Here is a 19,872-nt window from a genome sequence, read left to right on the forward strand (position 1 = left end):
GTGTCAAGCATAAACATGTTATTACATGTAAATATACCATTCATACATTTATTAATCCATTAATGCATTAAAACGCGTTACAGTGGTGTAACATTAAAAGAATTGCAGTCATTGTGCTACTTACGTATTCGATAAAACTGTTTAACGAAAGTTTGAATATATTTAAATTAAATATAAAATGATTAATGGTCCGCATAAATTTTTCAAGGCGAATCGATGCATCCCATTTATTTATATACAATAAACGTGCATCTGCAGTATTAATAAAACCAATTATTAAATATAGCTAGAAAGCAAATATATATATTTCATTACGAAAATGTTACGAATAACCAGTGCGAATCAATACGACGAACGATATTTTCCCGGTGAAAACGAAGAGGTCTTTGAGGTATAATTAAAAGTACACACAAGACCCGAAGCTTCGATCGAGGAAGATTTTCCAGGTAATAAAAGATACGAGAGAGTGGGGGATAAGAGTGTGATAAGAAGGAAGCGAATGAAAATTAATGGGTGAAATTGGAAAGAATAGAGGGCTGGGAATAATTTGGTAAAGTTGTTGGCGATGAAAGTTGCGGGAGGGTGAAATACGGAGAAAGGGGGGGGGGGGGGGAGACGCGGTACGATTTAAATTAGCATGTCTGAGGACGAGTCTGGATCGAACGATGGATATAGATATAGGAGAGAAAGCGTGTGGCAAGTGGAAAAAGGAAAGACGAGCCTTCCTGGAGCGTTTACAGAGGGAATAAGGGACTAGACTCGGACGATAATGCGAGATCGACACCGAACAATTTGCATGCGTTATTCGACTCGCCAAGAGTTTTTCCGTTCGCCAAGAAAGGGTCGCCCCTCTACTAATACTTTTTAATTATATCTTCCCACATTCTCCGTAAAATTTTATCGATTCCAAGAAGAAATTAACTGCTCCGTTCGCATACTATACTCTTGCCAAGTTCACAATATAACACAGATGTGTCTCCTACGAGTACTTTGCGCTGTTAAACTTACAAAGCAGACGATATTTTCTCTTCGGTTGGGAAATCGAATTTCCCTTTCGTCAATCCTGGGGCAATTTGGTGCGCGATTTTAACTCGATACCAACAACAAGAGAAATCGTTGCAATATCGAGAATTTCGTTAGAACGCCCGAGGGTCGTATCGATCTAGACACCAAATTACTACAATGCTTTACTTTATTCGAGTGTCGAGCACGCTTTCCCACCAGTTCCAACCAAATGGCTTTCTAGCTACGTTACAATTATTTCAGCAATTTTCCAAAACTCTATAGGTGCACAGCTATATATATATATATAGGAAATGTACGAGCCATTGCGTAACCGCGGAGCTTTATTCGTTAAAAATCAGCGAAGGTAAACACTTGGCGTGCGAGAGCAAATTCACTGGTTATAAAAAATCAAGTTTAGCGAGCGCCATAAAGCGGAGGTTAATTGCAAAATGTGTGCGTGCAGCGATGAACAAATTAATTTGAGTTTTTGTCGGAGCGCAGGGAGGCGATTGCAACGCGGGTTTAATCTGTGATTGAATGGTCATTTTAATTGGTCAGTCAAGGATAAGAGGAGAAGAGAGATGCATGGAAGCAGGGAGACCGCAAGATGTTGAGGTGAAAGAAATGTTGATCGCGCGAATGTAAGGGGAAAAAGAAGAAACTGGTTGGCCAAGTGCAGAAATCGGTGCCCAAGTTCGTAGCGCGTTTCGCAAGTCAGAATGCCGAGGATGAAGCAACAGCGAGTGCAGGAGCGAGACTTTTGCGAAAGAGACACTCGGCACTGATTATCGTCCGTAAATCGTGCCCGTAGCCCCCCCCCCCCCCCCCAGATCCTTTTCCTCCTTTTTGCCAGACGAAAACGTTGAACGAGCGGAGGAACGAGACTCGGCCGCAAGGTGGAAGGGGCATCTCAATTAGTGGCGTAACTTCAAATTCCATTTCCTCGTTCACTCTCCGTGGAAAAGGAAACGAACAATAAAAATCTCCGTTTCCCGCCTCAGCTTTGCCTCAATTTCACCTCCTTCTCGGGCACGGACAATTTTCTATAAGGTATATATATGTATATACGCGTGGCTTATATTGGCAGGATTGACCCACTGTATCGGTGGCGTTGAGGCAACTATTAAATCAAACCTCGTGAATACTGCAGTGGGAGAGGAGAGTGTAAAAAAAATCACTGTCGACAAGGGAGGTTATTTAATTATATGGGATATAAAGGGAGTACAGGAGAAACGGAATCGTTGAAATATGTATGAGGATGATGGGAGTGCGGGGAGAGAGGGGGGAGAATTAATCCGGGAGATCCAAAAAGGGAGAATCGTTTGAGTTTCTTTTTTTGATGTAAATTGTCGAGTTGTTGGGTGCAGGGGATAGAAGGGAAAGGGGTTGTTCGCTATGTGGGTCAGATGCCTTTCGTGCGGGTCACGTCAATCCTTAATATCCTTATCGAACTGTACTGCTTGCCCTTCCATCAGTTCCCCATCTCCTTCCGCGCTCCTCCTCGCACGGACTATTTTTTCCTCGAGAAACACGACAAGTGGGTCAGCCCCGCGGAGGATTTCCCAGTGTGGACCATGCAACGCTATCCGCAACCAGAAAATTATTCACCGAGTTCGTCCAGTGTCCATAACGATTTCTATCGGTTAAAATATTTGCCTGGCCAATCGTTGCTCGCTCGTTAGGGACTAAGAGCTATAATTGCTTCGTTTGGAATTTTTAACGAACAATAAATATGCTTATATTGGTATAGTGGGTAAATTGCAAGAGAGGGGGATTTAGGTGGGGGGGGGGGGGGGGGGGAGATTAGAAAATCACGAGATTCGCTCCGCGGAGAATGGAGGCGATAAGGCTCGATAAATAGATGGTGTTTTACACTATCGCGTGCAATGCTTGACACGCACTGTGTCAAGGCCCCCTCCCATCCCCCTCCCTCTTCATGTTCTTGCGAACGTCAGTGAGAGATCCGCCTAGGGAGGAAGTTACCTACTCTCTCGCATGAATCAACTAATAATCTCGCAGTTCCTCCTGATTTTACTGTTTCACGGACCACGGAAATATTTGACAAAATACGGTTTGGTTGTAGAGTTTGTTCGACCATTTGAAGCATGCATTTTTTTGTCGAGTGGAACCAGTTAAAATTTGTTACTCGCGGGTCTTTGGTGTCAATGTTTAAGAATCTAAAATTATGTTTCCAAGTTTTAAAACGAAACTGCTATTCGACCCGAAAAAAAATTTGGTAATTTAACGAGTTACACTTTTGAACGATTCTTCGCTATATTAAATCCACTGTTTTGTATTTTGATGATCTGGGACCGATTCGGTAATGAATTATCACAGAAACCCTGCACCAAATTCATTATTTCCAATTCTATAATGGTTTTGCGAGAATCGTGCTCGTTTTATCATCTTGTATGCTCATCTTTCAGCCAGCAAATAAAGCTCGAAAAATGATTTGGGTTGTATTTCAGCAAACTTCACACTACATTTTTCTACGAAATATGGCAAACTGCACTAAAGAGCACGAGGAAAATGATTGAAATAGCCATATTGTAGAGGATATGCTTGGTGCACCGGTTATAACAACCCACCTGGTATTCATGGTATAATTGATGATTGGTGCTTAAAAGAGGAGATTGAAAGTGAAACGTATAGTGTGGTTGAAGGCGGTAAAGGGGTATGCATTGAAATGGGAAACAAGTGCCGGGTAGCGAAGAGAGTTCGTGGCTGCAGGCAGAGGGCAGATCGTGATAAATCGACGTACCGATCAATCGAGATCAAGCTCTTGATAGTGTTCCGTTTCGACACGAATAAGAGGCTGTGTTTCTAGCTATGTGTATTCATATATTGTAGTGGGAGAGCGAGGCTGCGAGTCTAAGAGGAGTAAATAGTTGGCAGAAACAGGTAATTTCCCTCCTCCACCGTCCCACCCGTTCTTATATGGAACAAGAGAAACGAGAATCGTAGTGGGAAGAAAAAATAATCCATTTCTGACGACTATGTCTATACGAGCACACACTGCAAATCCAAAAATTTTATTTAAACAGAAAATCTTGTAGTCACTTTGTACACATTATAAAAAGTGTTGTCTCGATGATAAATTTGTGTAATTACAACAGATTACAAAGTATGCTGAGTTGAAAGAACAAAACTCTTGAATATTAACGTGTTATAATTACACATATTTATAATAGAAACGAATCTCGTTACGTATACAAAGTGAATCAAAGTATTTCTATTGAAATAAAATTTTTGGATTTGCAGTGTATGATAGTCTGTATTCATTGTGCTTACAAAAAATTGGCAATAGAGATTTTTTAATCAATGACGTTTCTTTTTCTCTGATCTTTGGAGGAAAATCGATGAAAGTCGGTTTAAATTTGGTAATGGTAAATTGTGGGATTTTCGTATCCCCACTCTAACTACTATTACTATGTTACACGCGGGTAATATGAGTTGTAGTGGGGGTAAGAATTCCCACTGTTTGCCATCAAACTGCATCTGGACCTTGGAGAACTTTAGTCCAGCAGCAGCTTGTTCGGAACAGGTCCGTTCACTCCTATTCCACTCGTGAGAGTGAGAGAAGGAGGGACGATGCTCGAACGGCTGTTGGAGAAGGAGAAAGAAGACAAAGCGAGGGGAATCGAGAGGGCAAGGGCGCCACGATAATCTCTGATGGGTCTACGCCGCACGAGCGTCGCGACAGTGACGCTGACGGCGCGACCCAATTTTGCAAACTTCTTCCTACACGATCCACAGTTCTCCTTCTCTACCGGAAAATCTTACAAACAATCCTGCTACCAACTGTAATACTATTGCACATGCCGAAACAAAGAATTCCAATAACCGATAAACCAGAAAAAACTGTGCTCGATCGGCCGATTATTATTTTAAAATACGAGAGGTTATAGTGACGAAATTTATATTGTAAAAAATACACATGCGAACAAAAATATGAATAATTAGATTCTAACGTATATGGATGGATAGTTGTGTAACCTAAAAACGATATTTCCAAACATTTGAAGAAAGTTGTTGAATTCTGACGAGAGTGGTGAAAAACCAGTTACGACTTTGAAGATACATGCTCGTAACTGGGCAATTTTATTATTGTTTGGAAGTTTCGTGTTAGGCGAGGGTTTCGAGAGATCCTGTTAGAGCAGAATTGAAGCAGCCGTTAATTTAAAGAAGAATCGCTGCTTGAAAATACAATGTTATTATTTAGCACACGGCATGCACTGATAATTGAAACGTGCACCGCAAAAATTGCACGATCGATTCGAGAGATTCCCCGTCCTTTTCTCAAGGGAATCTCATTTGCAAATCTTCCGACTCTTTCCTTTATCGGATGATCCTACCGGAAGTAGCGCATTAGCTTTTCTGTCGACGTCATCGTGACGGTAGCGTACCAACACATCACGGAAACGTCACTCACGTCTACGTATTTTTGTATTTATGAAAGCGTTGCAAATGCCTGTGAGAGCTAGGATTCATTTCATTATAAAAAGAAGACAGCGACGACGAAGAGTGTCTTTTTGACGGTGGATTTGAAAATTGATTTTACGAGGCAAATTAACGATCGGGAATACAGTAGAGTCTGGTATACTATATATATAGTATATATATATATGCACGGACCATCCCCATGCAGATGCTCGCCTATTTTCACTCGGTAGAATTTGGTCTTCTTCGATTAAGTTCCAATTTGAGTCGAGACCATTAATTAATTGAGCGAGATAATGCTAATGTTTTTATTCAGAGACTCTTGAGAAATTGACTGGGAGCGAATTAAGGACCAGACGTGATAAAATCGAAAATATCTCGTAACCACCATTTTCCCACGTGTATATTTCAGTTTTTAGCCACAGTAATTATTAACGCGACGATTATTAAGAGGAGTGATCCAAAAACGATGATGGAATATTCAGCTGATCCATTTCGAACGTATATCGCTATTCGAAAACTCGTTGGCCAAGTGTTAATAACGGTCAAGATATATTCATGCGAAAATGAGAAATATTTATAATCGATAGCTTAGCGCGGGGATATGAATTAGGATGATTAATAATGGAAGGGTAAAAATTGAGGGCAAAATCAATCGATCCGATTGAAAATGAAGAGACTTGATCGTTATAACGGGGATAATTGAGTTTTTTCCAACCAGGTGTATAATTGCACGTCGCGACAAAATCGCTTAAAATTTCACACGATCGTGGCACAGAATCGGCTTTCTATTTGAAACTGGCATCAGGACCGGTCAATCATTTATTCGGTCGCCAGTATGGATTTCCCATGATGGAATATTGCCTAATCGAGGACTAAACGTCTCATCGGAATCGAAAAGCCATCGAGTTATTTAGTAATGTGTGGTTTACCGTGTATACAGGCAAGTATTAAACGATATACGCGATCTCCGGTACTTTTAGTCCACTCGCAAATGTCAAATCTTTCATCGGTTCTCTCTCTCTAATATTGATAACGACGTAAGAGAGCATCTAGGAAGGAGGAGGAGGGGGGAGAGGGAGATGACTTTTACAGGAGAAAGAATATGACAAAGGAAGCGCGATAAATTAGTATCCACTTTTTCCTGCTGAAATATGTAAGAAACGAAGCATGAAAGTAATAATAGGAACGGACGGTCCCGCATCGCTTGATTATCATTCCTGATGAATCCCGTCGCGTTTGTACCGATCGATCGGGAAGCATTTTAGAAGTTTCTCGAATTCTTCGGCAAGGCAGCCGTTTAATTGGCGTACGAGCGGTGGAATGTAAAAGTTCGATAATGACGAAAGCATATTTCATAAATACAAGCCACGATAAACATAAATACTTTTGCAAGGAACAACTGACAATTTCCGGTACCCCCCTCCATCCCGCAGCAACTGTCGAATCCTGGACAGTCGCTATCACCAGGTCGAGAGGATGCAAACTGTAAATACGTAAATATCGAGCACCGCGTCGAAACCTAATTGCGTCCAGGGACGAAAAGTAAGTGGATTTCATCGATAGCCGCAAAGATTCATCGGTTGTCCGATGCACAAATCGCGTTAGACCTTAATCGAGCTAAAAACCCGCGGTATTGTCGCGCTCAATGATTTATCCAGAGGGGTGACGGGGCGAACGCTTGGAATCGTCGAAGAAAACTAGGCGAGCAGGATTCTAAACGAGAGAATTTCATCTAGGAAATTAGACGATTAATAAGATCGACCGATATAGATATATATGCAACGTTATAACACTCCGTGTACACGCGATTAGCGGAGACACGGTTTTTCTATATCGTAAATACGATATAATTAATGCAGCGTCTGGCCTTTGGCTATATCTGGTTAGAAAATTAGGGCAAATCAGGAATAATGAGTGAGAGCAAATGAGAGCGCAGACGGATCGATCGAGGATTGCGCGATGGGATGAATTACTCGGCACGTTATTGTACGCAGGGGGGGGGGGGGGGGGATCCTCCAACTCGAGGTTTCCGCAAGATTTCCCAAAGAGACTGACAGGCGTGTTTTTGCGCAGCTTCAAAAGGGGATGTATCGTTCGCGTGTGCACGATGCGAGCGAACGTACCTACATACGTGAATACTTATCGCTTTGTGGAGGAATGCGAGGATCGTTACGCAAAGTGGCCCTTCAAGGGCGTCAAGAATCCCATGCTGGTAACTTCCCCGGAAGGGGCTCCCCCCCCCCCCTCCCTCTTCACCCTCCCCGCTGCACGAATTCGTGTTTCGTGACACGAAGCAGACTTCCTGCGACTGTACAGCGATTCTCCTTTTTATTCCTACGCGTCTACCACGACTTTTCCTCCGTTTCACGATACCCATCGCACCGAGTGCTCCTATCCACATTAATTACGCCTGCGGACTCTCCGCGCGCACTCTCAATTTGGCTCGTGGAAATTTACTCACAATTTCCGCCGTTCGGATTTGCTTTGAGAATCAACGATGATAAGTGGAAAATTATATATATATATATATATATATGTAATACTGTGAACAGGATCCTATACTAATCGATATAGGTATTGCCCCCCCCCCCCTTCCTAGCTCATCTACCTTATTAGAAATTATTTCTCTTTCTCTTCCGAAGCTCCATTTTCATTCGGCATTGATTGGTCATCGATCTTTGGCAACGAACAACGACGAACGACCATGGGTAAAATTCTAACTGGGACAGCGTTCGCTCGAGGACGAAAGAGCTAAAAAGGCGCTCCGCGAGCGTTATCGGCTCTAGATAGATTCTTCTGTACGTGTGTGTGTGTGTGTGTGTGTACTATTTATGACGTAGACACTCGTATATCGCCAAATCCAAGCGAATTTCCTAGCAAATCGACCGAGTCATTAAGGAAGCATCGAGGACAGATCTCTTAATAGGAATCAAACGCAAGATACGGACTAATAAGAGAGAGGGAGGGAGAGAGAGTTTATCTCGTAATGCGAGAAAAAAGTGGACTTCCTTTAACGAGCTACTAAGCTTCCCCCTTTGTACATCAACACTCGTTTGCACCTCTTCCAAATAATCTTAATTAAACGCGAAGGTTGAAATTCCTCGTATGGCTCTTAATCGATCCGCGCAATCCTAAATAATTGTAACTTTGTATATATGTATATACATAGTTACAAATTGCGAATCCACACGCGAAATAATACTATGTTATGATTAGGAAGAGTAAGACGTTTAATTAACTAAAATATAACAACGATTTTAAAAATACTTAGAGGCAGGTGTTATCGGAAGAATATTTTATCGTACAATAAAAATTATCTTGTACAAATAATTTTGTAGTAGAAATAACAAATTGAACGATCATTGTACGAAGAAGCTTCTAGATTTTCACATGATTTAGGACGATATGTATAAGAGAAAATTTCAGGACTTTTAAACAGTTGAAAAGAAATTATTAATAGTAATATTATTACAGCTAAGTCCAGAGGTCGTTACAATATATATATATATATATATATATATAGTTAATTTTTGTTAATAACAGTGTCGAGTTAAAACTAGATGGTTGAAATTTCATACGATGCAGTCTCGTCCAGAAATTTCTCCAAGTCCCCTGGAGGAAAAAGAGGATCGAGGTTTTTCTTCCTCTAGCAGAAAGGTAATTTATGATAGGCAAGAATGGTATTGCAAAAGTCCTACAGAGCATTGTAGCACGGAGGGAAAACAAGTCGAGTCGTTTTCCTGCATTTCGCAAAGTCCTCGTTTGACGGACGCTTCGAACGGTTCTTATGACCAAGGATTAATTATCTTACCAGCAAATCTCTTTTGAATCTCATTCCAAGACGGTTTTTGTTCGAGAAACTACCGCGATTGGTGGGGGAAAGCTCGAAAGTCACGCAGTTCGATGACTAATAAACTGCAACGATTATATATATATATACATCTCTTGCAATATTTCCAGATTTTTCAAAATAATCAGACAACAATTGACAGAAAGAAAGCTCTTTTCTTCAAAAAAATCTTGCTTCGAACGGAACCACTGAAATTATTCGCTCGACGTTAATTAATTTTAATTTAAAAGGATTAAACGATACTTGTTTTAAAAAATCACAAATTTTTAAATCAATCAATAAATTATTGATTAAAAACCGAGCGAACAATTCCACTAACAATATTCAAAACAGAACTCGTACGAAGCAAAAAAAACTGTTCTCCACGCGTTGCGTGGAGCAAGTTTCCCAAATGTTGTTTTCCTAGAAGGAACGTTAACGCGAAACTAAAAAACATTTGGCAATCGAGTTGTTCATGGCCACTCCTGTTATGGGAAGCGCGTACTCGCGTAGGCGTGACAGCGTCTTCAGTCCGGAAGTCCAGCGTGAAAAGCATCGACTTAATTCCTGCCGGTGAGTTTCTCTCCAGAAGAAACCCGTGCGCGAGGACGCTTCGCGTATAATTTCCGTGATTGCAGCGACCAACTTGCATGGAGGATTTCCTGCAGCGACGAAACGATCCAATTTCTCGCTTCTGGATTATTCTCGAAGAGTAAGGAGGGGGGGGGGGGGGGGAGAGAATATAGTGGAAAAAAAATGAAGAACAGGAGAATATCTGTATTCTCACGTATGTATATATATATATATATATATATATATATAATAGCAGTTTGAGTCGCGGCGCGCAGGAGTAATGGATGTTTGTAGCGGCTGCACGTGTGTGTGAGTGGGTTACAACGCGGAGACAGGGCTCACAGGTTAGCCTCGGCCCACATTGGCATAACACTTTCACTGACGTAACACTTCACTCTAAACTGTTGCGTCGCTCCTACCACCCCCCTCCTCCACCCTCCACCTTTCCCTTCTTCCCTCCCCCACCAATCGACCAGCCTCGTGCACGTGTGTCGTCATGTCATGCCTCGCATGCACGTACATACATATGCACGCTCTCACCTCTATAGAGCACAACACAGTATCAACACACGCTGAAATCAGCACGCGCGAGCCCAATCCCTCCAAATTCGCCCAACTTTGTTGCTGCGTGGCCTCCGTGGCCCGCGTACGCGCGACTCCCTTGCGAAACTCTCATCGCTTTTCCCTATGGTATAAACTATACATGTATATATATATAAGAGAAACCATTGGTCGAACTCTCCGGGATTCCTCGATCAACCTCACCGACCGATTCCCCTAACCCCGACGCTTTACTAAAATTCGCGAGAAAATTCTCAATATAAAATAAGAAAATCTCTTTGGATCGAATAAAGGTAAACGCCGCTGGGAGTCGTACTAAAAATTCAACGTTTAACGATATAGGAAAAAAGCTGCAGTGTGGTATAAAAAAATAATAATAAGAAGAAGAAGGCAGAGTGACAATTTCCTAATTACGTTTATTAGAATACATATGGGATAGGCAATAATTGGCTATTGCGTCTCCGGCAGAAGTATTCTCGAGATGCAAAGGAGGATGCACCTATTGACCAGGGGGAAATCCGCTGGAGTCATTAACATATGTGGACGAGCCAAACGCGAAATTGTATTTAGAAGAAAAAAGCTGCTGCTGCACGTATTTGTCCCAGTGTGGATTTCCCTGCTGCTAATGGGCCATTGTTTTTCTTCGACGCGTGTGTATACCTATATACATATATATGTATACAGCAATGATAGTGGTCATCGCACAAGAGGATTTTCCTCGTTCGTTCTTTTACAGCCGAGAAGAATCTCGTTTCGGCTTGTTTGGGAAACGAGACGAGGACTATTGTACGCGATCGGAGTACGTGTTTGTGTGTGCGAGAGAGAGAGAGAGAGAGAGAGAGAAGAACGTGGTGATCGATCGACGCTGCGGATAACCGTAACCCAATTCCTGGCGCACGCACACGGCTCGCTCGTGCACGGTGACTCGTGGTGTATAAGGAAATTCCCGATCGAGCCACGGCAATTTTCTTGCGAAACTGTTTACCTGCCGCCGGCTGCGGCTACGCCGACAACACGGGATAGCTCCAAGGATAAAGGATTACGCTGCTACGTGCTCCCTCGCTCTAACAACGATCTTATATATATGTATATACTTTTAAATAAAAAAAAAAACCAATCCTAGTCGCGTGCATTATCACCACTCTCTCTCTCTCTCTCTCTCTCTCTCTCTCTCTCTCTCTTTAGCTCTTATTCATTTAATATTCTATATATACTTGTCGCAACAATCTCATTTAAATTCCATCACTCCCCATATATATGCACGCGAAGATATTCTACAAATAAAGAAACGAGGCTAATATTTAGATCCTGAGATGCTGCTGCGCGTGTGTATCCCAGTGGAAAGAATTAGAACCTGTGTGCTCTGTGCATATACAGTAAAGCACGAGTTTTATCGCGAGTACGAGGAAGAAATATCTCGCGGAACACACGAGCAGCGATTCGTCCAAGTATAAGTTTTATTGCTTTATATATAATAATATCGCAGGAATCGTATCGTGGGAATCGAAGCTAATATCGAGTCATCCTCGTTCATCTTTAATCGAGTCACTGACGCAGTTAAGAGGAGCAACTGCGGGAGTATCCTAGAACAGAGACTATATATATGTGTGTTACGAGGATCAGTGGAATTTATCCTTCTCCAAGAGATTTATTTAAAAAAGACTGGATAAAATTAGGAGGGAATTGATTGGTCGGTCCGTTTCCAGCGTAACTCGCAGAAAATTGCGAAGACTCGATAGAGTTTTTCTGCAGGAGAAGGCAAATGTGGAGAACTCTCGACTTCGTTAGTGGCGAGTGTTTCTCGGTCGAGCGTTTGAAAGTGAATTCAAGATGGCTACTTTAAAGCCGACAGAGGCTTGCGTGCGCGAGAACGCGAGTGTGTGTGTGTGTGTGTGTGAACGCACGCACGCACGCGGCGATAGCGTCGAGCACGGATACGTAACGAGAGTGTTGACATTTTCTGCAATCAGGTCAGGGCCCCCGTGTATCGAGCCGAGTGTGCCGGTATTACCTCTAACCCCCACCTACCCCTCCAAGCGAATCCACACGCGGATGTAAACAGCGCGCCCGTACTTAGCTCACTTTATTCCAAGAATAAACATTTTCATTAATCCCTCGATGAATTATGACATGTCGTTCTATTCTTTACGGTCTATCGCACTTGAAAGTCAAAAGCTTTGCTTTTATCGATGTTGAGCTTTGCGAGATTTTCCTGAAGAATTTGGAATAATTCTATTATAAGCTATGGGGTATTGTGCTCTCTACATATTTTTTCTTAATATTCGTATCGAAAGGAAATTCTCGTGACTCGAGTGCGAGACTTTTATTATCGAACCATCAAATTATGCATTCCTTGGCTGTATCGCTATGGTGGCAAGGGAAGCATCCCTTGGTTCAGTGAAATTTCACCCATGAAACCATTTCAAGAACGTACAAGTTCCATTTCTGGGTAGCGATGTTGCGAGGACGAATGTAAAGAACCACCTCGCACGGTGCTGCAAGCATCATTGTTCGCGCGTATTCAGCTCATTTTATTCTAAGAAAAAATATTTTCAATAATCTTCTTATACGCTCTCTCTTATTCCTTATATGCACATAGTTTCGCTTGAAAATATTTTACCTTTGTTAATAGAGATTTTACGAGATTTCGTGGAAAAAAATTATAAAAATATGTTTGTATTTAATAGCTGAACTTACTGTGCTTTTGCATCTTCTATTTTTTTGTTTATTTTTGTACGAAGGGAAGCTTAGTGTGACTCGAGTATGAGACTCTTTCTCGCACTATTAAATCTCATGCATCTTTTATATAGAAACAAATTATTTGATTCGAATGAAATTTAATCTATTTAAATTGAAATTGTTTATTATCAAGTTAATAATTTTGATAAGAACATTCAATGCAAGTATTTATTTGAATAGAGTAATTTTTGTTCAGTGATAGTTGTATCGTTATGGTAAGGGACGCATCCCTTAGTGTGTGAAACGACCTCACCCTTGAAACCATCTTAAGAACGTATAAATTCCGCCTGAAAATCGTGATATTACGAGGCCGAATGCAGGGGATATAACTAACCCCGCACGATGGTGCAAGCAGCGTTCGTACTTGGCTCGCTTGATTCTATAAGAAACAACGTTTTCGCAGCAATCCTCCTATATGCTCTCCCACTCCTTACATATATAACTATACGCTTAAAAACACTTTATCTTTATTAATAGAAAATTTACAATATTTCGCGGAAGAAAGAGTGAAAAATTAGCAAACCGCACTCTTGCTACAGTATATTATTAACCCTTATAGCTGGCACACTTCCGCTTTACGATATAGCTGGAAGATTGGACCGTACAAGGTCTCAAGCACCAAACTATTTCCTACGAAGGGAAAATTAAATTCCTTCGCTTTAAAAAATGTACAAGTAATTTCTAAACGTTACAATAATAAAAAAATGATTCAATATAGCAAAATTAAATTTTAAATTTGTAAGAAAAATAAAAAAGGTAGAAAAACAGAAAAAGTGCCTTTGTTTATTTTATAGGCTAAGATCGTTCATGGCCCAGAGAATCACTATTATAATGACACAGCGTGTTTGTCAAGTTTTATAAAACGCGTTTCTATGCAAGAAAAAATGAAAATTCACCACGAGAGTGATAGCGAGACGAATTGACATAACGATAAACTATTCTTTACAACGTTATAATCATAATTAAACGAGAACAGATTCGAGGCACCGAAGGGATTTATCCGAAGGGGAGCTGACAGGCAAAGACAGGTGTCGCGTGGGTCTGGAAGGCGAAGAGGGAGTGAAAAGGGTTTGAGGAAAAAATTCGGCTAGAGTGCTCGGACGTTGAGGATTGGTGCGACGAGTGCAGTTATGGGGGCATTAACGGGAACACGTGCAACTGCGTCCTGGTGAAACGTCTCGGTTTTTAGCTGTTTACATTAAAGACTTCCTCGGCGGTCCCTCGCGGCAAGAGACCGTCAAAGGCAGCTACACCCTTCCGGCAAAAGGGTCGCAGTAGCACAACACATATACCGTCGTTAAAACAACTCTAAAGCGAAACGCCGGAGAATTACGAGGACCGCGATCCGTTGGAGATCATTTTAAATCGCTTCCTCTTACTTCGCTCTCAATTTCAACTTCCGCTTAAACACCTTCCCTCCCCCCCCCCCCTTCCAAAAAATTCCAGTATTTTCGCGTGAAAAATGCATTATCGCGAATCGCGCTCTATTTTCCCTCCTCGTTTACCTCACCGTCAAATCCGAATTTTCCAGCCAAGTGCGCGAGCCACTTCCTCGTACGTGGCTTCGCCAGGGACAATAACACAGAGCGGAGCGCGATAAACTCTCGTTATCTATTAGAAATGCGTGCGGCATTACGAGGAAACCGATTACCCAAGCGGGCTACGTCTGATTCCGCGTACCGTTTTGCCTCTTCCTCGAAATTCACCTCTCTCGCTGTTTTTCCACGCTGAATATAATTTCCCTCGTTCCTATATAATACCGTGAATAATTTCACTCGTGTAAACTTAGCGTTGATATAACGAGCGCGTTATTGTAGAGCTGCATCGGGTTGGGAGAAAGGAGTGCAGGCGAGGTTGGTTGGTCTGGTGGGGAGGAGGGAGTTGGGGGGGGGGGATATTTAGGAATATACGTAGCGACAGGAAGATGGAGATATGGTAGCGCGGCAGGCTCTCTCGGATCTATTTCCGTTAACTCGCGTCTCTGGGGAGCGACAAGCAGGAACAGCGCTTTACTCTCCTCTCCTTCTCTTCTACCCCCCCCCCCCCTCCTCCCCCATGCCTCTTCATAGCACGGGAAAGCGAGAGTATTTGTGTGTTTGCCTAGGGTCAAGGGAACGGGAGTAGCAACAAGTGCAACAGACGAGCGGACAGCTGTACGGGGATGGGGTGAAATTCACTTGCGTGTCTACCAACTACGTTATATCAACACTACGATCCATTTGAAAAACAGATTTCACCGATCTTTCTCCCACGAATATTCTATACTGTTTTTTTTTTGTTGTGTATATAGTGTAGAACGTCATACGCGATTCCTGTACTTATTGGCAGAGTTTGATTTAACCGGGAACCAGCTCGAGTATGATTAGCCAGATTAAGTAATTTATTCAATTTATGTCGAAGCATTAATTCAATTCCAGAACAAATTTCACGATTTTTTCTCGAGCGAATATTCTACTATTTTTTATATACGGTATAAAAATTTCATACGCGATTTTTATACTTATTGGCAAAGTTTTATTTAACCGGGGACTAGTTCAAATTAGATTAAGTCAGATAAATTAATTTACAGTTCATACACGGAGAAAATATTAAAATAAATTTTACCGTGTGTCCTCAACTGCACTGTCATATCTCTTTATTTAAAGACAACATTATTGACTTTCAGGTGCATTTTGATAGTCGTAGAACAATTTTAAGTCCAAATTCAATCATTTTTCCTTAGGAATGAAAAAATATGACAGTAGACACAAAAAGGTGCATAGTAAAAGTTACTTTAATATTTTCTCCGTGCATCAACGCAACAATTAAATTCAAAAACAGATTTCACGACATTTTTTTTTGCACCAATACTATTCTACTGTTTTTTATATAGTATAAAAGCAACAGCCGCAATATCTGCACTTATTGGCAAAGTTTGATTTAACCGGGGACCAGGTCGAATACGATCAAGGAGATAAATTAATTTACAGTTTATATCGAATAGTATAACTTGTACAAATGGATGATAGACTTTAGAAATCTGGAATAATTGGTGGATGACCGTTCTGGATACTCTCTCGATTCCACTCGTAAAAGTAGATAAAACTAGAAGATATATAATTATTGAATACACAGCGGTGATTCTACGGGCGAAAATAATTTGTATTTTTCAACGGTACTTTCTAGTATTTTTATTACGCAAATGAAAAAACTCGTAAATTTATCTTGTTGATTCGGATGAAGTTCACGGGGTCGGGAGTAATCTTATCGGTGCAGTGTTAAATGGGCGTTGTCTTTAATTGTTGCGTTTGGGACTTTCAATGTAGTGCAGGGAGGGAGAGAGGGTGAAGAGGGGGAGGGGGGGGATAATAATGAAAGAAAGATCCAGAGCGATCGAGTGACTCGAGGCATTTGTTAATTGGTTATTTCGAAGTTGTAATTGGCGAAAAAACGCTGAGTTTTTAGATCGTGTTGTGAGTTCTGTAACGAGGCTTGATTAATTGAGGAGGGGGGGGGGGGGGGATGAAGCAACGCGAATTGGACAAAAAGCTCAGTTTGAGCCCGAAAAGCCCATCCAGCAGGATTTTCGTCGTTGACTCGGATGATCCTAGCCAGGATCATTGGCGTAGTAGTGGTGTGTGTGTTTTACGCGTCTTCGGGTCAAGTGGTCCGTGAACGGAAACGACAGCCCCAATCTCCAACACTCTCACTCTCACGCGAGAAACCGAAGCTCCTTTGAGCGAGGTCGAGAGCAGAATCGCGGGCGTGTAACGCACGCGTTGCCTACTTGGCGAAAGTACTGCGTGCCTTTAACGAGCACAGCTCTAGATATACTCTATATTCCCCATTAACCACCCTCCTATTCCCTCGAAACAAATGTTCTTTGTTCCGCGAAATATAAAAAAAATATTCTCTCTTTCGAAGGATAACCTTGAATTTTTCTAAATTTCTTTACTAGATTTTTGACGAATTTCTTGATTTTTTTTGGAAACGTTGATCGCTCTACTGAAAAATCTCTCGAGTGCAAAAGCGTTCCGGTCCAAACACGACATCAAAACTGTCTAACAGTTTTGTGAGAAAGTTCGGTTTCTCACTTTCCAACCGCTTTCTAAAAATGTGAAAAGAACAACGCGATGAGCACCCATTTCAATTCATGTTCTAACGGCGCGTAATTACGCGAACGCGAGCTGCACTGTGGTCAGGAGGAAACTCAAAGTGATCGGACCAAATCGGTTCATCTTAGTTGAGTTGCGTGAAACTAGAGGGAATCGAGCCACGGGGGAGTTCCCCCGCGACAATTTTCAAGCAATGACATCAGCGCGTCTATATCAACGCTATTAGCAAGGATGAAGGTTGAATAAAGTTTTCAATTAGCGCGGAAGACTTGCCGAAAGAAAGATTTAACCTTTCATCCGGGCTTTTGACCACTTTAACTACGTTGATAATGCCTTACAAAGGCGTATCTTTGCGTACGAACAATGCGCAACATTGTGTATCGTCAGCACACTATAATACAACATAATATGCTGGTCTGCTGTTTGACCGCACGTGATAAGCACGGAGCGCGTGATTTCAATAGGCCAAAGATTTTTCATTCTCGCTCTCGAAACGCCGAGAATTTATCTCTCATCCGCATTGTAACATTGATTTTGCATAAATCTGGCCATAGCAGCATTGTTTTTGACACGGACCAATGAGAGCGAAAACAAAGCTCTGCTTTTATTCCTGAGGCGAACGTTTTCTTGTCAGTTCTCAGATGATACTTTGTTCGATTTCCCTATCCTTTATTGTACACGCGATGTGTGCAGATAAGAAAGGTCGTTTAATTTACCGGTTAAACCAACTCGAATGATAAAACAGTGATAATTGCTGGAATTCTGTTTTACCTACAGTCGGTAACAGCGAGAGAAGATTATCGATCGTTTGTCGACGCAAATTTCTTTATTTTAATATTTTTTTTCTAGAACAGAAAAAGATAGTAGTATAGTTTATAGCAGAAAATGACGGTGATCCAGAGGAATTTGTCGATTATAAAATATGATCTATGAGTAACGTTAACACACAAGATCTATTTAAAACAAAAATTCTCTTCTCCTGACACACAGATTCAGTAGCAAAAATTGCCTCGTTTTCAAAATGTTCCAAGAGATGCGGTGCATAAGGAGCAATGATTGATGGTAGCTGCACAGTAGAGCTTAGAGCTAACAATAAAATAAATAAAAAAAATATCGATAGTACAATATTTTGTTTTGAGAAATGCTAATGGTCGAGTTATCTATGAATCACTCTTGTCTGTTTCTATTTTCTTTCTTCTTTGTTATCTATAGGGGAAGTCTTTCAAAGCAACCAAAATTAAAGGTTTGGATTTGTCTTTTGTTTTCTTTCTTTGTTGTCGTTGGAGGGTAGTTTTGTGTCAATAGAGGTATTCCAACAGCTGCGCAAGTTCCATCCCAAGCTTATTATGCAAGAAACGAGCGCCTCTTCTTCCGATTCTTCGTTTATCAGTAAATTTATATCAAGGACCTAAAAATTTGTTTATAAGGGAGAAAACACGACCCTGTTGCGAGTAAACGTGATCGGTAAGGTAGGACTCTGTAAAAGAAATAATTGGTAAGAACAATGCCTGCACACTTACCTTTGCTGGGTTCTGGCTGAATGTTCTCCGTCTTGATCTCTGCCCTAGCTGCGTATGGAATGGAGGTTGGGGATACTTGCGACGAGGGCGCTGCTAGTTTTTCTGTAAAAATGTTGAATTACCATCGAATGATAAGAGTCGCTTGCTGGTTCGTCGCAGCTGAGTAAGGGAATAATACTTACCTGCCAGAAGAGGATTGGCCGCAGCTATGTTGTACCTCTGACGCCTGCAAGTGCTGCTGAGGGGGGTCGTTGTCGAGGTCGGTTGGCTGGCCTCGGCCAAGTCCGCCTGTAATTCCCGGAGGAAAGTGTCGAGAGTGTCGAAAGGCTCCTCGCTAGCGACACCCGACATTGCCTCGTTCTCCTCCGTCGGTACGCTTGGCGCTGCAGGCGCTCCAACCAGCGCGCTCAGCTCCATGGCGGAAAACTCCACTGGTTGACCCGTGCTGCTCTCCTGGTAAAACAGATTCAACGGGTAAATAATACGGAGCGTGTGTCGCCCCTGTCGGCCGCTAACCGAAGCAATCCAAAACACTTTCGCCGAACGTCAAACATAACCAATCGCTAATCTTTCTCTGGCGATAGCCTCGTTACAGTGCATTATTATGGCGTAGTCTAGCTAATGATAGCCAAACGACTCTTTTTTCCTGCTATTAAAGTCGCGCACGGTAAAAGTTCACTATATTATAGTGTCAGTAAGGAAGTACGATGACTAATCTTCGGTGAAGTATGGTTATGGTTAATCGAATGATAATTGGGACGCGACGAGTGAAATGTGTGTGACACGAAGCGTCGTATACCCACCTGAAGGCACTGAGTCAGATCAACCATTTTGCCGTCATTGTCAGGGCACCAGAGCAGCTCGTCGTCTATGAAGGGCATGTTTGACTCCTCCTTGGGTACTAGGGTGGAGGTCAACGTGAGGGTTTGCGATACGGGGACCGGCATTGGGACCCGTACCCGGCGGCGGGGCCTTTTTAGCCACCCCCGCGCCTTCTAACATCCAAAACCACCTCCTCGACTTGCTCGACTTCCCCGCCTTCCGCCTCTTCCTACCCTCTTCTTCCAACTCGTGCTTTTCCCTCGCGACTCTCGCTCTCTTCCTGAAA

General features: G+C 42.0%; 1 protein-coding gene across 4 annotated transcripts in view; it reads right to left on the reverse strand.

Annotated features, from left to right (window-relative positions):
* The window catches only part of LOC136780607 (ecdysone-induced protein 74EF-like), a 143,584-nt gene that overhangs the window by 83,020 nt on the left and 40,692 nt on the right, over positions 1-19,872 (reverse strand). For 2 of the 4 annotated variants that reach the window (XM_066739088.1, XM_066739087.1), the window contains exons 3-5: positions 19,568-19,866; positions 18,947-19,217; positions 18,765-18,866 (exon numbers count right to left, since the gene is read on the reverse strand). In XM_066739088.1, the coding sequence (XP_066595185.1) occupies positions 18,765-18,866; positions 18,947-19,217; positions 19,568-19,711 (517 nt within the window). In that variant the 5' untranslated portion in view covers positions 19,712-19,866. The remainder of the gene's footprint in view (positions 1-18,764; positions 18,867-18,946; positions 19,218-19,567; positions 19,867-19,872) is intronic. The other 2 variants (XM_066739090.1, XM_066739089.1) reach the window with 2 other exon arrangements.

This window comes from Prorops nasuta, unplaced genomic scaffold, assembly GCF_024137725.1.
Source record: "Prorops nasuta isolate Cenicafe-Biocafe unplaced genomic scaffold, Cenicafe_Pnas_1.2 PNAS00019, whole genome shotgun sequence".
Lineage (NCBI taxonomy): Eukaryota > Metazoa > Arthropoda > Insecta > Hymenoptera > Bethylidae > Prorops > Prorops nasuta.